We start from the raw sequence: 17,889 nt of genomic DNA, 5'->3' as shown, positions 1-17,889 counted from the left end.
ACATACTCATCTCATTTGTACATACTGTACCCGATACCATCTACTGTATCTTGCCTATGCTGCTCTGTACCATCACTCATTCATATATCCTTATGTACATATTCTTTATCCCCTTACACTGTGTACAAGACAGTAGTTTTGGAATTGTTAGTTAGATTACTTGTTATTACTGCATTGTCGGAACTAGAAGCACAAGCATTTCGCTACACTCGCATTAACATCTGCTAACCATGTGTATGTGACAAATAAAATTTGATTTGATTTGATTTGATTTGGTTATGTCCATTGCATCAGACTCAGTGACACTAAGCCTTTTAGGCTACCTTACCGTAGGCTCTCCTCTAACCATTATGACAAGCTCAGGCAGGCCTTGGATGAGATGGAAGTGCAAGAGATAATCAGGAAATCCAGCAGTGAGTATGCCTCCCGCTTCTGCTGGTCTGGAAGAAGTCTGGTGATCTGAGACTGTGTACAGACTTCCGATGGCTCAATGCTCGCACCGTAAAGGACCCTCTACCTCACCAAGCTGATGCTCTGGCGGCCCTGGGTGTCAACGCCTTCTTCTCTACGATGGATTTGACCTCAGGCTACTACAATCTGGAGGTGCATGAAGACGACAAGACGTTTACAGCCTTCACTTCTCCTTTTGGTTCATATGAATATAACCGTCTTCCACAGGGACTTTGCAATAGTCCAGCTACATTCATGAGGATGATGTTGAGCATTTTTGGGGACACATTTTTTTTCTAGCTTTCTCTGTTACATGGACGATGTGCTGGTTTTTGCTCCGACTGAAGAACTTGGATTGCAACACTTGGAGTCAGTTTTTGAGCGTCTCAAAGCCCATAATCTGAAATTGGCTCCAAAGAAATGCCATTTCACGAAAAGGTCAGTGCTTTTCTTGGGGCACGTCATCAGTGAAGGAGGTGTGGCCACAGACCCAGAAAAAGTGAAGGCTATTGCAGGGATGACCGAGAAGGATCTCATGGAGGATAACACAGACGTGCTCTCCCAGGGGAAGATTCGGTCCTTCCTTGGAATGAAAGTCTATTACCAGCAGTTCATTGAGGGGTGCTCCACCATCGCTAAGCCGCTGCATGGACTGACAACTGGGATGAAGGCACCACGCCATGGAAAAGGCCACAAGAAAAGACGAATACATAGGAAACTCGCAGCAGACTGGACTGGTGAGTGCAAACAGGCCTTCAGTCAGTTGAAATAAGCTCTCCTCAATCAGGTCATGCAAGCCCACCCTGATTTTAGTAGACCTTTCTTGCTCTCTGTAGATGCATCAAGTAATAGCTTAGGTGCTGTCCTCCAGATGCCAGAGGATGAGTCTGCAGCCAGACCCATAGCATGTGCTAGAAAATCACTTACTTATGCACTTACTTATACTTTTTGCTTTACGCTGGGCCGTCTGTGAGAAATTTAGTTATTGGCTAAGGGGCAAGCCTTTTACTGTATGGACAGACAACAACCCATTAATGTACATCCTGTCCAAGCCCAAATTGGATGCCTGTGAACATAGATGGGTTGCTTAGCTCGCTCCATTCGAGTTTGACATCAAGTACATCCCCGGTCCCAAGAATGTCATTGCTGATGCACTCAGTAGACAGCCATTTGTGCAGCCGAGCGCTCTCCACCGCATCACAAGGGTTCTATATAAGGCCTTGCTGGAAGAAGCTGCGGGAGTACATGCTGAGAAGGTGCAAGATGTGTTCCACTGGTCAAACCACTCATTTGACCTCGAGAGCTGCCTCAATTCACTCAGTTACTGGTGCCATCTGAGATGTCAGACGTGAGAGTGCTATCCCGTGACGACCTGATATCAAAGCAGCCACAGGATGACACACTGGCCAGAGTTGTCTTCTACATGGACAGGGGCCTGAGACCTTCTGGGAGGGAACGTGGCCATGAACCACTCGAGGCCCTTCGGATTTTGAAGACCTGGGAGAAGCTCACTCTGAAAATGCGTGTACTATATCGCGTAACCAAATGTTTGCTGTCAAAGAATAAGACGTACCAGTATGTAGTACCCACCTCCATGAGGGCGACAGTCTTGAAGGGTGTCCACGATGAAGTCGGTCATCAGGGGTGTTGGGGTTCGTTCTTTGTTCCTTGTCAATCATTGGATCATTGGTGAAATTAGCATTCAGACAATATCTTTAAGGAAATCAATCATTCATTTATTAATGCAATTGCAGACAGAAGTTCACAACAGGAACATAGCACGCATGTTTCCGAGTAAGTTCTGCAAAAAAGTAAAGGGTCCAAGTTATTTTATTAAGCCTGAAGTCCAGGCTTAGTGATGTCACTGCCTATCAAGCCCATGCATACACAACTATACAAACAATAGTTTCAGTGTTATCTAAAGGCTCAGCAGTAAATGTCCACTCCCCAAGTTGATTTATAGTGGAATGTCTGACTAGTCTCTTCTCTTTCACTCCCCTGCAGGGTTCTTTCTCACAGACATCCTGTTTTAACTGCCATAATTCACACATCTCTCGAACCGTTTATTTACAAGAGGCAGAGACTAGAAAATAACTGTGGAACAATATTAAACTTTATAATGGATATTTATTGTTAATCTGTAGTCTAGGACCCTATAAATGTAAAGAGGTAGAGGTCTTATAACCCTTCCCTTTCTATTAATACAACATAAGCATAATCAATTATTATAATACATCAAACATTTGGTACAGCCCCTATCATGACCCCAAGATGAACCCAACAGGGGCAACAGCGGATGTTGTACTTGGCGAGACAGAGGTTCTTCTGGCATGGTCTGGAGTCTGATGTGAGAGAGTACGTCAAGACCTACAGGAGGTGTGTGTTCAGTAGACCCCCGAGCCAGAGGCCAGAGCTCCATTGGAGTACATCATCACGACTGAGCCCCTCGAGTGGGTCTGTGTGGACTTCAAGTCCTTGGGTGTTCTGGTCGTCACTGACCATTTTACTAACATGGCCCATGCCTTCTTGTGTCCGAACCAATCAGCTAAAGCAGTGGCCCTTTAGCTGTGGAACAACATCTTATGTGTGTATGGTTTTCCTCGTCGTAACCACTCCGACCAAAGGGCCAACTTTGAAAGTAAATTGATTGCTGAGTTGTTGAGTGCCGCAGCACTCCAGAAGTCGCACACGACTCCCTACTAGCCGATGGGGAACGGGGGAGTCGAACGGTTTAACTGAATGCTGGGAAACATGATCAGGACCTTACATACGAGAGCGAAGCATAGGTGGCCCCAGAAGCTGAAGTTGTTGACCTTCGCCTACAACTGTACAGTCCATGAAACCACAGGCCACGCCCCTTTCCAGTTGATGTTTGGGAGAACCCCACGTCTGCCTGTCGACATGATGTTTGGTACCGTGCTGCAAGACTCAGAGGTTGTAGACTATGACGAGTACATCAAGACCCTGATGAGAGAGCGAGAGCTGAGGGAGGCCATGGAGACGGTACAGGTGTCGGCAACCAAACAGCTGAAGAGGAAGATCAGAGGAGCTCCAGTGGAGGTCGGTGATCGGGTGCTGCTGGCGAATAAGGGTGAACGTGGAAAGAGGAAGCTGGCTGATCGTTGGGAGAACAACCTTTATATTGTTACGGAGAAGAATAGTGACATCCACATCTTCAAGATACATAACATGTCAACTAGCCAGGAGAAAACAGTCCACCGTAATCTGATAATGCCTGTAAACTTCTTGCCTCTCCCTGACACTGCCTTGGAGACACCTAATACGGGAGACAGTGAGGAGATGGAGGACTCATCCATGAACGATATACCAGAAATTGACATTGGTGAGAGGACTAGTGTGCGGATATCAGAACAGATTAAACACAGTCAGAGCCCTCAGATGTGCTGGAAGATGGGCCACTGGCGAGGGACCCTCAGAACTCACCACATTCTGAGGGTGCCACAAGCGTGTCAGAGATAACCTTTGGAGAAGAACTGTCTGAACCCTCTGAAGAAGAAAGGTATTCTGAAGATGCTGCTGGTAGCAGAAGCTCCAGCAACAGTCACAGAACCCTTGACCTTGACTATCCACCGACTGTGTACCCACTATTGGTGGTTGTAGTTGAACAGGTTAATCATAATGATAACTCCGTTAGGCCTGTCAGGTCAGGGGCTGGTCGGGTTAGGAAACGCCCAGTGAGACTCAAGACTATGCAGACACAGAGGGGTTTTCATATAGAGTTCATTAGAATGCCTGTGTGGGTGTAGGATTGGAATCCAAGTTGGCCTGTAGATTTCCAGGTCTTTATTTATTTTACTTTCAAGTGGCCCCATGGAGGTAATGGATAAATAAAATAATAAAAAAATGCACTGATATAATGGTCACATTAACACAGCTGTTTTCATGCTACAGATTTTACCATCAACATCATTAAGCCCTACACAACTAACATGCTGTTTGAGGTAATCATTAAGTAACTGAGGAAGGCCCTTCTATGAACCCAGTCACTACGCTTTAGACAAGACCCTAAAGGAGAAGACATACTTGCTGATAGACTACCAACAGGAAGGTCTCTCACCACTCCCTCTGAAGGTTGAAGCCCAGGGTGACCTGCTCTGTTCACAATGGATACTGTGGTGTTTGTATCATAGGAACAGGAGGGTCTATTTCTATCAGCCCCTGGCCCTGCTCCATCCCTGCACTGAGACTGTGAAGAGAAGGGTCTGGGCTGCAGACTGGATCCCTGACTGGAGCCTCTGTCTCTCTGATGACCACCAGGACTGAGGTTGTTCAGTCCACCTGTCCACTGGTTGTGTTCTGTGTGGTGGTGGAGTCTCTGTCCCTCGTGGTTGGGACCTGGTTCTGACTCGGGAAGGAAGAGCGAAGGCTTCTCATCCAGGGTCCTGATCCGGAGCCAGGATTTGTGACCAGCCAACTCAGAGGTCCTGTCTCTCCCACCAGTAACACTGGATACCAGCAGGTCTTTATGGACTGCAGACAACAAGACACATTGTACAGAAGAGCATAAAAGGTTTATATAAGAAACAATACATTATGAAATGTAAACCACAGTCAAGCCCATCTAATACTGTGATTCAAGTACAATATAGAGCCATTGGAGTTCATTATAAAACAAGTCCATATGTGTTGATTCAATAATTCGGTATAATGTTTCGACTGAGATAAGGGAAACTTAGTCCCTGCAGTGATACAAAAATAACCAAGTCAATCAGCAGAGTAAATGTTCTATTTAATTTCAACAAAATAGTCATACACTCACATAACTTTGAAGTACGGTACTTTTATTGCAAAAAAACTATATAGGTAGAATAACTACTCACTATGGTAACGCTACCTTTTCTGTAAATTTGGTAACCTCGCTTTGATCAAATTAATTTGAGAATACTTTGGAAAAGGTTCAAGATTACATACATCTTCATGTCATGTAAACATGCATTAAGGCACTATCCTTAACTCACTATAAAACATCAGTATCAACCTAAAGGGACTAAGTTTGTCACTCTTCATCAGTGAAGCATTTGTACAGACACAATCACACCAACCATCACCATATCATCTACTCTGCCTCATCATACTCATTCTTTCCTCAGTTCACCTCATCCAGTTCCCTACTACATCCCAAACCAACAGAATGAACTACAAATGAACTAGTACTATATTACATGTCAGTATACTCTATACATGGGCCGTGTGCATTTTCTGCTGGTGTATCCTGAGGTAGCTCCTCTCTGAAAACCTCTTCCCGCAGTGCGTACATGTGAACAGCCTCTCTCCCGTGTGGACCTTCAGGTGCATCTTCAGCTGGTAATGATGGGAGAAACTTCTTCTCACACTGGTGCAACGTCAGGATTTGTCCCCTGTGTGGACTCTACAGGCTGAAACAGTGTGCATCCCCTGGTGGAGCTCCACCTGTTTGGGGAAACTGAAGACTTTCCCACAGAATGAACACGGGAAGCGCTTCTCTTTGCCACCAGATCTACTGATAACGTCACTACTACTGTCATTTGTCAATGGACTTGTGTTGCCATTTAGTGTTGAGGCACTGGCATTGACTGAGGTCTGGTTGCACATTAGGAGAGTGTGAGGAGGATGAAGGCCAGGGAGTGTCTGTGTTGTCGCAGGATCCATGTTCCAGTTGATAGATCCAATAGAAGGCAGACTGAAGGCAGCACCTGTTAGGGGGTTAACCTGAGGCGCCATCAGTCTCTCTGAATCACAACTATAGCAGCAGGACAGAGCATCGCTAGTCGAGTCTGTGTCTGTTCTCTTCAGCCGCATACAGACACCTCCCTGCCCCCGCAGACCAAATCTACGCCTCGCTCTGGTCTCAGCCAGTCTGTTGTCATGGAGACTAAATTCAGTTGTTGTTTTGTGTTCTACTGTCTTTCTGGTTGTGGTTTAAAGTGTTGTTCCCCAACCCAGAGTTGTGGATGATGTCCCATCTATTGACCTCCACTATGCCGCCTCTGGTCCTGGCCTGCGCGGTCGTCCCCGGGCTCTTGGGTCTGGGAATCCAAGATGGCAGCCCAGTCTCCTCTGTTAGCCTCCAGCCAACCACCGTTACAAAATAGGCTTTACAGGCATTGTAGAGGGAATAAGTTTTAAATCAGTTACCTGGTCAAGTTCATACATTATAATGTGTGTTTTTATATTTTAACATATTGATATAATTTTATGAATTTAGAAAAAACAACAACAAAAGAAACAACCAAGTGCATCACTATTGCCATTGAAGATCTATTACTGTATGTAGGCTATATGTATTTCTCCCTTACCTTGCTCCCCCATCTTTGGTCCATCTTCTATTGTCTCCTCTTTGACCAGCAGCAGATCAGGCTTCCCATCCTCCATGTCTACTGACTGTAAGAGAGGATGTTGGATCGATCAAGAAATCTGATATGAGCACCCTGCTATGGAGCATCTTCTGATTGGGCAATGAGGGAGTGCTTTGAGTATTATGCAAACATGCTAGTTATTTTTCTCTCTGCATTGTTGGGAAGGACCCGTACGTAAGCATTTCACTGTTAGTCTACATCTGTTGTTTACGAAGAGCGTGACAAATACAATTTGATTTGATTACTTGACACTTTAATGATTTGATCATTTAATGGCATGGTCCCACACTTAAGACAAAATGAATCAAGACCTGGATGGACTCACCTCAGTGACACTCTGTGGGTTCAGGAGGAGGTGTAGTCTGGTTGTCCTCCATGACCATGGTCCCCTCAGAGTTCCCCAGACCCTCCCCACACCCCTCTTTCTTCACCAGCAGCACCTCTGGACCCTCCCCTCCTGGAAGAGGGAGGTGATACAGATTACACAGACATACACTCCCTCAGGTACGTACGTACACACACACACACACACATACATACAGATAATAAACACTCGTTCAACATTGAGTTTTTACCCATCCCCACTACGTCTGAGTCCTACACTGTAGTTACAGAATGACATCATCGTTTTTAAACCCATCATGGTGGACATAAATATAACATTGTGGGTAAATATAAGTAGGCTATGTTAAGTAACCGTCAGACAAACCTGACTAAACTATTTTGACGTGTACAGTAGGTGTTTGTTAGTATGTGGGTCTAAAAGTCTTCAAATGTAAAGTCCCATTTTGGCCTCCCTAGTGGCGCAGTGCTAGAGGCGTCACTACAGACCCGGGTTCGATCCCGGGCTGTATCACAACCGGCCGTGATCGGGAGTCCTATAGGGTGGCGGACAATTGGCCCAGCGTCGCCCGGGTTAGAGAAGGATTTGGCCGGGGGGGCTTTACTTGGCTCATCGTGCTCTAGCGACTCCTTGTGGCGGGCCGGGCGCCTTCAGACTGATCTCGGTTGTCAGTTTAACTGTGTTTCCTCTGACACATTGGTGCAGCTAGCTTCCTGGTTAAGCGGGCCCGGTGTTAAGAAGTGCAGTTTGGCGTGTCATGTTTCGGAGGATGCATGAATTGACCTTCGCCTCCCGAGCCCGTTGGGGAGCTGCAGCAATGAGACATTATCAAAATTGGGGAGAAAGATAAATAAAAAGGTCCCATTTTGTGTATATTGGTTATAAAGCGCTGTTGGGTGTATACAGAATAGGGTGAGATCAAATTTGATGTACAGTGAGATCAAAGTATTGGGGCAGTGACAATTCTGTTACGGCTCTGTACTCCAGCACTTTGGATTTGAAATGATGAAATGACAATGAAAGTGCAGAGCGACAGATTTAATTTGAGGCTATTTTCATCCATATCGGGTGAACCGTTTCGAAATTACAGCACTTTTTGTACATAGTCCCTTCATTTTAATGGACCAGATGTATTGGGACAAATTCACTTGTGTAATTTTTTTACATTTGTACCATAGTCCTAGCACGCAATGACTACATCCAGCCTGTGACTCTACAAACTTGTTGGATGCATTTGTTGTTTGTTTTGGTTGTTTTTCAAATTATTTTGTGCCCAGTAGAAATGAATGGTAAATAATTTGAGTCACTTTTATTGTAAATAAGAATAGAATGTTTCTAAACACTTCTACATTAATGTGGATGCTACCATAATTACAGATAGTACTGAATGAATATTGAATAATGATGAGTGATAAAGTTAGACGCATAAAATCATCTGAAACTCAACCAAAACAAACAGCAAATGCATCCAATCATTTTGTAGAGTCACACGCTTGGTGTACTTAATTTACCTTTATTCAAGTCTGCAAGTCAGTTAAGAACAAATTCTTATTTTCAATGATGGCCTAGGGAAACAGGGGGTTAACTACCTGTTCAGGGGCAGAACGACAGAGCTGACGACCTTTTCAGCTCGGGGAATTGAACTTGCAACCTTTCGGTTACTTGTCCAACGCTCTAACCACTAGGCTACCCTGCCGCCCCAATCAATTGCGTGCTAATACACTTAAGTGAATTTGACCCAATACTTTTGGTCCTTTAAAAAGGGGGGACTATGTACCAAAAGTGTTGTAATTTCTAAAAGGTTATATGGATGAAAATACATACGCTGAAATAAAAGCTGACAGTCTACATATTAACCTCAGTCATTTTCAAATCCAAAGTGCTGAAGTACAGGGCCAAAACGAGTCTCAATGAAAGTCTAAGAATGAAAAGGCCCATTTTGTATTTATTCAATAAACAAGTTTTAAATACACCATATGAAAACCACACATACACTTGTCTAAACTAAAAATCTCCATGAATTTGATAAACCGCATAGACTTGACCATTAAAAGTATCTTGAGAAAGTAGATGAATGGAATTAATGAGATCATCATATAGCCTACACAGTACAAACACAATATGTAACAGACATTTCAGGCTTATATATCACACAATGTCTGGATGAAATATTCTACCCAGGAATATTCAACACTGAAATCTGTTACTCTCATTATTCCAAATGCATCTGTGGGTCTTTTCTGCTGACAACAATAAAAATACATTGTTGCTTTAATACAGGGTTTGAGCTAAACGTCAGAAGCTATCGAGTGTAATGGTTACTCTGCTGGTGTAGCTTGAGGTAGCTCCTCTCTGAAAACCTCTTCCTGCAGTGGGTACAGGCGAACGGCCTTTCTCCCGTGTGGACCTTCAGCTGCATTTTCACCTGGTTCTGGTGGGAGAACCTCTTCTCACACTGGGGGCAGCTGTAGGGTTGTGGACCCTATGGTGCCTCTTCAGACTGGATGAGTGGGAAAAGCGCATATGACACTGGGTACAGCTGAAGGGTTTCTCTCCTGTGTGGACCCTCTGGTGCCTCTTCAGGCTGCCAGCCTCAGCGAAGCGCATATCACACTGGGTACAGCTGTATGGTTTCTCTCCTGTGTGGACCCTCTGGTGGATCTCCACCTTCTGGGAGCAGCTGAAGCCTTTGTTACAGAACATGCAGAGGAACCGTTTCTCTTTACTATTGTCTGATGTTGCTCCCCCTCCCTGAGCCTGGGCTCTAGTCCTGTCGTTTGAGTTCAGCACCTGATCAAAAAGGACGCAGCCTTGTGAATCAGAAGGTCCCATCAACGCGGACACTGGGTCACGATCCCTGAACACATTTAGATTGGTCTCTAAGCTTTCCCTGTAGTCTAAGAAGTCACTAGTGTTGCCCTGCGACTGTCCTCCTAAATGAGTCTGGTCTTTATTCCATGTCAGAGGAACGTCATCCTCCACTTTCACAGTCACCTCATCTACGACCAGACCCTCCCCTTTCTTATCTAGAGACCCTTCAGAGTATACACTACTACTGTACTGGTTCCAGTCCTCTCTCATTAGATTAGTCTGTGTATCTAAGCCCACAGGCATGTCAGCAGGTATCATCTCTGTCTCTGCTGCATATGAACAGGATGGATCATTGCCAGTCTGTAACGCATCACCTGAGTCCTGATGGGACAGAACCTTCCTCGGGCTCAGGTTCCCATGAAGTAAATTCTCTGAGCGAGGAGCAGGACAGTCCAATCGCAATAGCCCCGTTAAAGTCTCTGTTTCTGTGTCTGTCTCTGACTTGAGGGCGGCGTTCGGCGTGCCACTGACCTCCATGATGCTGCATCGGGTCCTGGGGGGCGCTGGGGCGGTGGTGGGGTTCTCCGTGGCTACAGGGGGCGTTCCAGCTGCTCCAAGCTGGATGTCTCTGCTTTGCCCTGGGTCTCCCTCTCCTTCAGACCTCTCAAGCTTGACCCCAGGACCTGCAGCCTCTGCAGACTGACACAAAAAGAGAGGAGGTTATTACCGGTACATGAGTTCCATTGGATAACAATGTGCTAGGGAAGTCTCACAAGCTCCTCTATGGTAGATAAATTCAGATGTACTTGTAAGCAAGTGAATAGCTGTGGGGAGCCTTTCTGAAATAAACTGGCCACTTTTAATGTACTGTAATTTTGATGTAATACTATTACACTAACCTCTATCATGATAAAGGTTCCACTCCCCTCATCAACGGTGACTGGTTGGTGTCCCGCTGGCTTCACAAAGATCCTGTGGCCTCCAGTGAGATGTCCTTCCCCTGAGAGAGTGATTGGGGGAAAAGAGGTGGTTAAGTTAGGTACTGCCAATGCTCAAAGCTATATTGTACACTATTGACAGATTTGACACAGAGTACAGTTACATACACACAATAATACAATAATGTGATTATTGTGGATAGTCAGATTTATGGAAGTCCAAAGAGAACATATAAATAAATTAAATAGCTCCCTCAAGATCACGACATAAGTTATTTTGTCGAGATCACGAGATAATCAAAAGTACCACGCATTATCCATTCATTTGCTCAGATGCACAATAACCACTTCATCAAGAAGCCTTGTGGTTGCATTGATTGCAATGCGAGGCATTTAAGCCCTGAACAATGCCTGACAGGTGGCATTTAAGTCCTGAACAATGCCTGACAGGTGGCATTTAAGTCCTGAACAATGCCTGACAGGCAACACGGTCTCCCAGGCTGCACCTTCTCCCAGGCTGCACCGTCTCCCAGGCTGCATGTCACCCCCAAGACCACAGCCAATAGCATGCAAGGAACAATGCAGCTAACGTTTCTAGCCTTGGGAGCTAGCTAGTTAGCTAGCTACGTAGTCTTGTTAGCAAGCTAGCTTGTTATCAACTCTGGTTGTTAGCTTGCATAACTGATATGTATATAATTATTTGCGGAAATAATGTTTTGTGGATAATATTTACATTTACAGTGGGTGAGCTCCATTCCTGACAGGCTGATCACATTCAATTTCAGCCTCAGAGGCTGATAAGTCAGGATGCTGCCTTGGAGGCGGTTTCATAGGTAAGGCTCCTTGCAGGCAGATTAGCTGTCATAGTGCTTTACGGGCAGATGCATATCTGATCCAAGGGTTGAGCTCTATTTCTGGCAGGCTGATCAGATTACATAACAGCCTCAGAGGCTGATAAATCAGGATACTGCCTTGAAGGCTGTTTGATATGTAAAGCTCCTTGCAGACAGCCTACTAGACAGCATCCTGTCTTATCAGTGTCTGAGGCGGCTAATGAATCTGATCAGCCCGCCAGGAATAGAGCCCACCCAGTCTTGATCATATATATAATGCACTGACTGCTAGTCTGCCTGCAAAAAGCATCAGCAATAAAACTGCCTACAAGGTAGAATCCTGACTTATCTGCCTCAGACTGCTATTGAATCTGATCAGCCTGTCAGGAATGGAGCTCACCCACTGTAAATATAAATATTATCCACAAAACAGGAAGTGTCCCTTACAATTATAAACATCAGTTATGCATGCAAACAACCAGCATATACAGTACCAGTCAAAAGTTGATGCACCTACTCATTCCAGGGTTTTTCTTTATTTGTACTATTTTCTACATTGTAGAATAATATTGAAGACATCAACTATGAAATAACATGTATGGAATTATGTAGTAACCAAATTTTTTTTAAATCAAAATATATTTTATATTTGAGATTCTTCAAAGTAGCCACCATTTGCGCACTCTTGGTGTTCTCTCAACCAGGTAGTCACATGAAATGCATTTTAATTAAGAGGTTGCCTTGTTTAAAGTTATGTGGAATTTCTTTCCTTCTTAATGCATTTGAGACAATCAGTTGTGTAGTGACATGGTAGGGGAGGTATACAGAAGATAGCCCTATTTGGTAAAAGACCAAGTCCATACTATGGCAAGAACAGCTCAAATAAGAAAAGAGAAACGACAGGCCATTATTTCTTTAAGACATGAAGGTGTGTCAATCCGGAAAATGTCAAGAACTTTCTTCAAGTGCAGTCACAAAAACCATCAAGCGCCACCATAAAACTGGTTCTCATGAGGACCGCCACAGGAAAGGAAGACCATGAGTTACCTCTGCTGCAGAGGATAAATTCTTTAGAGTTAACTGCAATTGAGATTGCAGCCCAAATAAATACTTCAGAGTTCAAGTAACAGACACATCTCAACGTCAACTGTTCAGAGGAGACTTTGTGGATCAGGCCTTCATGGGTGAATTGCTGCAAAGAAACCCCTACTCAAGGACACCAATAAGAAGAGACTTGCTAGGGCCAAGAAACACGAGCAATATCTGGATATCTGTCCCTTGGTCTGATGAGTCAAAATCTGAGATTTTGGTTCCTACCGCTGTGTCTTTGTGAGACACAGAGTAGGTGAACGGATCTCGGCATGTGTGGTTCCCACCGTGAAGCATGGAGGAGGTGGTGTGTGCTTTGCTGGTGACACTGTCAGTGATTTATTTAGAATTCAAGGCACACTTAACCAGCATGGCTACCAAAGCGATATGCCATCCCATCTTGTTTGTGCTTAGTGGGACTATAATTTTTTTTCAACAGGACAATGACCCAACACACCTCCAGGCTGTGTAAGTGTTATTTGAACAAGGAGGAGAGTGATGTAGTGCTGCTTCAGATGACCTGCCCTCCACAATCACCCGACTTCAACCCAATTGAGATGGTTTGGGATGAGTAGGACTGCAGAAGGAAGGAAAAGCAGCCAACAAGTGCTCAGCATATGTAGGAACTCCTTAGACTGTTGGAAAAGCATTCCAGGTGAAGCTGGTTGAGAAAGTGCCAAGACTATGCAAAGCTGTCAGAGGCAAAGGGTGGCTACTTTGAATTCTAACATATTAAATATATTTTGATTTGTTTAACACTTTCTTTGGTTACTACATGATTTCATGTGTTATTTCATAATTTGTCTTCGCTATTATTCTACAATGTAGAAAATAGTAAAAAATAAAGAAAATGAGGAATGAGTATGTGTGTCCAAATGTTTGACTGTTACTGTATAACAAGCTGTCTACCTAGCTAACAAGATTAGACAAGTTACACTGCCTTCAAAGTATTCACACCCCTTGACTTTTCCACATTTTGTTGTTACAGCCTGAATTTGAAATGGATTAAAATGTAGATATTTTTTGTCACCGGCCTACACATAATATCCCATAATGTCAAAGTGGAAGTGTTTTCTAAAATATTTACTCATTAACAAAAATTGAAAAGCTGAAATATCTTGGGTCATTAATTATTCAACACCTTTGTTATGGCAAGCCTAAAAGAGTTCAGGAGTACAAATTTGCTTAACTTCTTATGGCTGGGGGCAGTATTGAGTAGCTTGGATGAATAAGGTGCCCAGAGTAAACTGCCTGCTACTCATGCCCAGTTGCTAATATATGCATATTATTAGTAGATTTGGATAAAAAAACACTCTGAAGTTTCTAAAAGTGTTTGAATGATGTCTGTGAGTATAACAGGACTCATATGGCAGGCAAAAACCTGAGAAAAAATGATGATGAGGGCTCTTTGAGTCAGGGGTCTGCCAGAGTGCCACGAGCTGGTCACGTGCACTCACGTGAGAGTTAGACCTGCGTTCCTTCACATTTCTACAGACAAAGGAATTCTCTGGTCGGAACATTATTGAAGATTTATGTTAAAACCATCCATGTTTCTACGAACTGTAATATGACTTTTCGTCTGAACTTTCGCATGGACTTGCCCGCACGTCGAGAGTTTGGATTGTGTACTGAACACGAGAACAAAAAGGACATCAATGATGGACTTTATGGAACAAATCAAACATTTATTGTTGAACTGTGATTCCTGGGAGTGCATTCTGATGAAGATCATCAAAGATAAGTTCATATTTATAATGCTATTCTGACAGCTGTTGACTCCACAACATGGCGGATATCTTTATGGCTTGTTTGGGCTCTGAGCACTGTACTCAGATTGTAGCATGGTGTGCTTTTTCTGTAAAGTTTTTTTGAAATCTGACAGTGGTTGCATTAAGGAGAAGTTGATCTAAAGTTCCATGCATAATTTGTATTTTCATCAACATTTATGATGAGTATTTCTGTAAATTGATGTGGCTCTCTGCAAAATCACTGGATGTTTTGGAAGCGAAACATTACTGAACGTAACGTGCCAATGTAAACTGAGATTTTTGGATATAAATATGAACTTTATCGAACAAAACATACATGTATTGTGTAACATGAAGTCCTATGAGTGTCATCTGATGAAGATCATCAAAGGTTAGTGATTAATTTTCTCTTTCTGCTTTTTGTGACTCCTCTCTTTGGCTGGAAAAATGTTGTGTTTTTCTGTGTTTTTCTGTGAATAGGTGCAGACCTAACATAATCGTTTGGTGTGCTTTCGTCGTAAAGCCTTTTTGAAATCGAACACTGTGGTGGGATTAACAACAGGTTTATCTTTAAAATGGTGTAAAATACTTGTATGTCTGAGGAATTTTAATTATGAGATTTCTGTTTTGAATTTGGCGCCCTGCACTTTCACTGGCTGTTGTCATATCGATCCTGTTAACGGGATCGCAGCCATAAGAAGTTTAACAAGTTTTTTTAACATGATTTTTCAATGACTACCTCCTCTCTGTACCCCACACATACAGATAATTGTAAGGTCCCTCAGTCGAGCAGTGAATTTCAAACACAGATTCAACCACAAAGACCAAGACCAGGGAGGTTTTCCAATGCATTACAAAGAAGGGCACCTATTGGTAGATAAAATGAAATGAAAAAAGCAGACATTGAATATCCCTTTGATCATGGTGAAGTTATTAATTACACTTTGGATGATGTATCAATACACCCAGTCACGACAAAGATACAGGCATCCTTCCTAACTCAGTTGCTGGAGAGGAAGGAAACTGCTCATGGATTTCTGAAGGCTCTGTAGCTGTGTTGTTGCTTGCATGCGATTGACTGTGGTCTTGGGGGTGGAAAACAGCCTGGGGGAATGAGCACTTTCAGGGCTTAAATGCCCCACGAGGGTTTAGATGCCCCAAGAGCTCTTAGCTCAAGGTAAGGGACATTTAGCTTGCTAACATTCTAACTTATAAACTGATAATGAGTTCCAAACACAAATGAAAGCATGATGTTAGCATGAAATGTACCATCCCTTAGTGTAGCAATCAACAAAAACATATGCGCTGATCCACCATATGCGCTGCTCAGCCATACTGTCAATCTATCATCAATGCGTCCACTCCTATTTATTGTTTCTCGTGATCTCTACAAAGCAACTTTGAGATAAATAAATTGTGATCGACATAGCGAGGGAATTATTTATTTATACGTCCAATCTGGACTACAGTACAGATTAATAGAAGAGTTTGATTAAACATTTACATGTTTTGCAAGAACAACGATTTCTCTAATAATCCTCTATATATGGACACATCTGAAATTAGGCTACCTGATGAATGCAGAAAATTACCAATCAAAATAAAACGTTCTACCACAGGACCATGTTCTTTTTGGGAAGGATCTTTGATTCAGAGTTCGGCCATGAAAAGTTTGTAACATGAAAACTACATTCCGTTGTTCAGAACTCACGCCTCCATTACACAGACATTGCCATCGCACTCCTGTTTGCCCTCACAGCATTGCTGTTGCAGAGTGTTCTGTGTGGTGCATGCATTGGATATCTTCAACACATGCATCATATTGTATGCATAGACTTGACAGAACTAGTAGGAAAAGGTGAATGATGAACTTTTGTTGCACACATATCCAGGAAAATTTTTGGGATTACGTTTGAAAGCAGAATTAAGGAAATTGACGCAATGACGTTGTCGGTCAGGCTTCACTTCACTTGCGTAAAAGAGGGAGGCTCTCTCGGCTGGTGCTAGCACATGGCAGATCAAATACAAAACTGAAACGCAGATTTAGGTGTTTATATGCTCTAATAATATAAAAGATTGCTAAAAAAAAAAACAGGTTATTTTAATTGCCGTATGATTCATTCGATTTGGACATTATGCTGATTAAGATAAACAGTGTGTTTACATGATTATTGAATAATCCGCCAACTGCCATAATCAGTTTAATATCGTATTATTACTGTGCATGTCAACGTACTCACTGTCTTGGATTGGCAAGGATGAAACACTAAGCATCACTTTTTGATGTACTATTTATAGAGCGATTGGTTATGTTCCATGTGTCATAATGGTAAATGCAGCAAATAACCTGGTTGGAATATGATGGTGTCTTTGCAAAATAAATCAGTGGAATTATAGCATACTATCCAAAAATGGACCAAGACCCAATTCTGGTTAACACATCTGAATTCACACATGCGCAGACGGGAAGGGGTCGATAGGCCCCGCAGCCTCAGCTTCCTGTAAAATGTACCTCTTGCAATTCCTCTGTATCGGTCGAGGATCTTGACATTACTGGGAAGGACACGCTCCTGTGCCACCTTCAGTTCCAATAGTTGTAGTTTCCTCCGCAATGTCCTGTTTTCTTTCTGGCTTTGAGTTACTTCCAAACGAAGCACTGCATAGTCGTCATCTACGAGTTTACAAATCTCTGCCACGGCTGCATTCGCTAGCACCTCCATAATGGAGGCTATTTGAGTGTGAAACACCATACAATTAGCCATTGTTAGCAACTATCTAGCGTTACCTAGATAACATGTCAACCAAGTCCCATCTCCAACGCGAATTATGGGGTAAGTATATTATGCTGTGCAGTGAAATGGTGTTAATAAACGTCTAAATAATAACACAAAACGCTGACGTGGATAATGTTCTCGGTCACTGTTCTCTTCTTTGGTATTACGGCGGTTTGTAAACAATTGTTAGAGGTACATACCGCCACCTACTGTACAGGGTGGTAACCCATAGGAAAAAAATATACATTTTAGGAAAGGGGGGAACTACATAATACAAAAACACAAAAATAAACCCATAAAAAAATACTTAATATTGTTTTGCATGCAGATCACTGACAACCTGAAATGGTCAATCCACACACAGTGTGGTGTTGCACCTCTTCAACCTCATGAGGCAGGCCCTTAAGATGCACCATTGAGAGCATCCTGTCAGGTTCTATCTCCGCCTGGTATGGCAATTGCACTGTCCGCAACCGCAGGGCTCTCTAGAGGGTGGTGCGGTTAGCCCCTCGCATCACCAGGGGCACACTGCCTGCCCTCCAGAACA

General features: G+C 43.3%; 1 protein-coding gene across 5 annotated transcripts; it reads right to left on the bottom strand.

Annotated features, from left to right (window-relative positions):
- Positions 1-2,164: 2,164 nt before the first annotated feature.
- On the bottom strand, positions 2,165-17,519 carry LOC110534671 (uncharacterized). Of its 5 annotated transcripts, none has more exons than XM_090187537.1 (6): positions 17,081-17,519; positions 10,860-10,960; positions 10,492-10,659; positions 7,132-7,263; positions 6,747-6,831; positions 2,165-4,941 (listed from the first exon to the last, which is right to left on the bottom strand). In XM_090187537.1, exons 1-4 carry the CDS (start codon positions 17,328-17,330, stop codon positions 7,234-7,236), a joined length of 549 nt encoding a protein of 182 aa, XP_090043663.1. In that variant the 5' UTR covers positions 17,331-17,519; the 3' UTR covers positions 2,165-4,941; positions 6,747-6,831; positions 7,132-7,233. The 5 variants fall into 5 exon arrangements, with proteins under 5 accessions (XP_090043663.1, XP_090043661.1, XP_090043662.1 ...); XM_090187535.1 differs by having other exon boundaries at positions 9,575-10,659; positions 17,081-17,512; XM_090187536.1 differs by having other exon boundaries at positions 4,240-6,543.
- Positions 17,520-17,889: the final 370 nt, after the last annotated feature.

This window comes from Oncorhynchus mykiss, chromosome 10, assembly GCF_057628025.1.
Source record: "Oncorhynchus mykiss isolate SJ-2025 chromosome 10, ASM5762802v1, whole genome shotgun sequence".
NCBI classification, from domain to species: Eukaryota; Metazoa; Chordata; class Actinopteri; order Salmoniformes; family Salmonidae; genus Oncorhynchus; species Oncorhynchus mykiss.
Note: the sequence above shows the minus strand (reverse complement) of the source record. Positions and strands in the feature narration are given on the sequence as shown.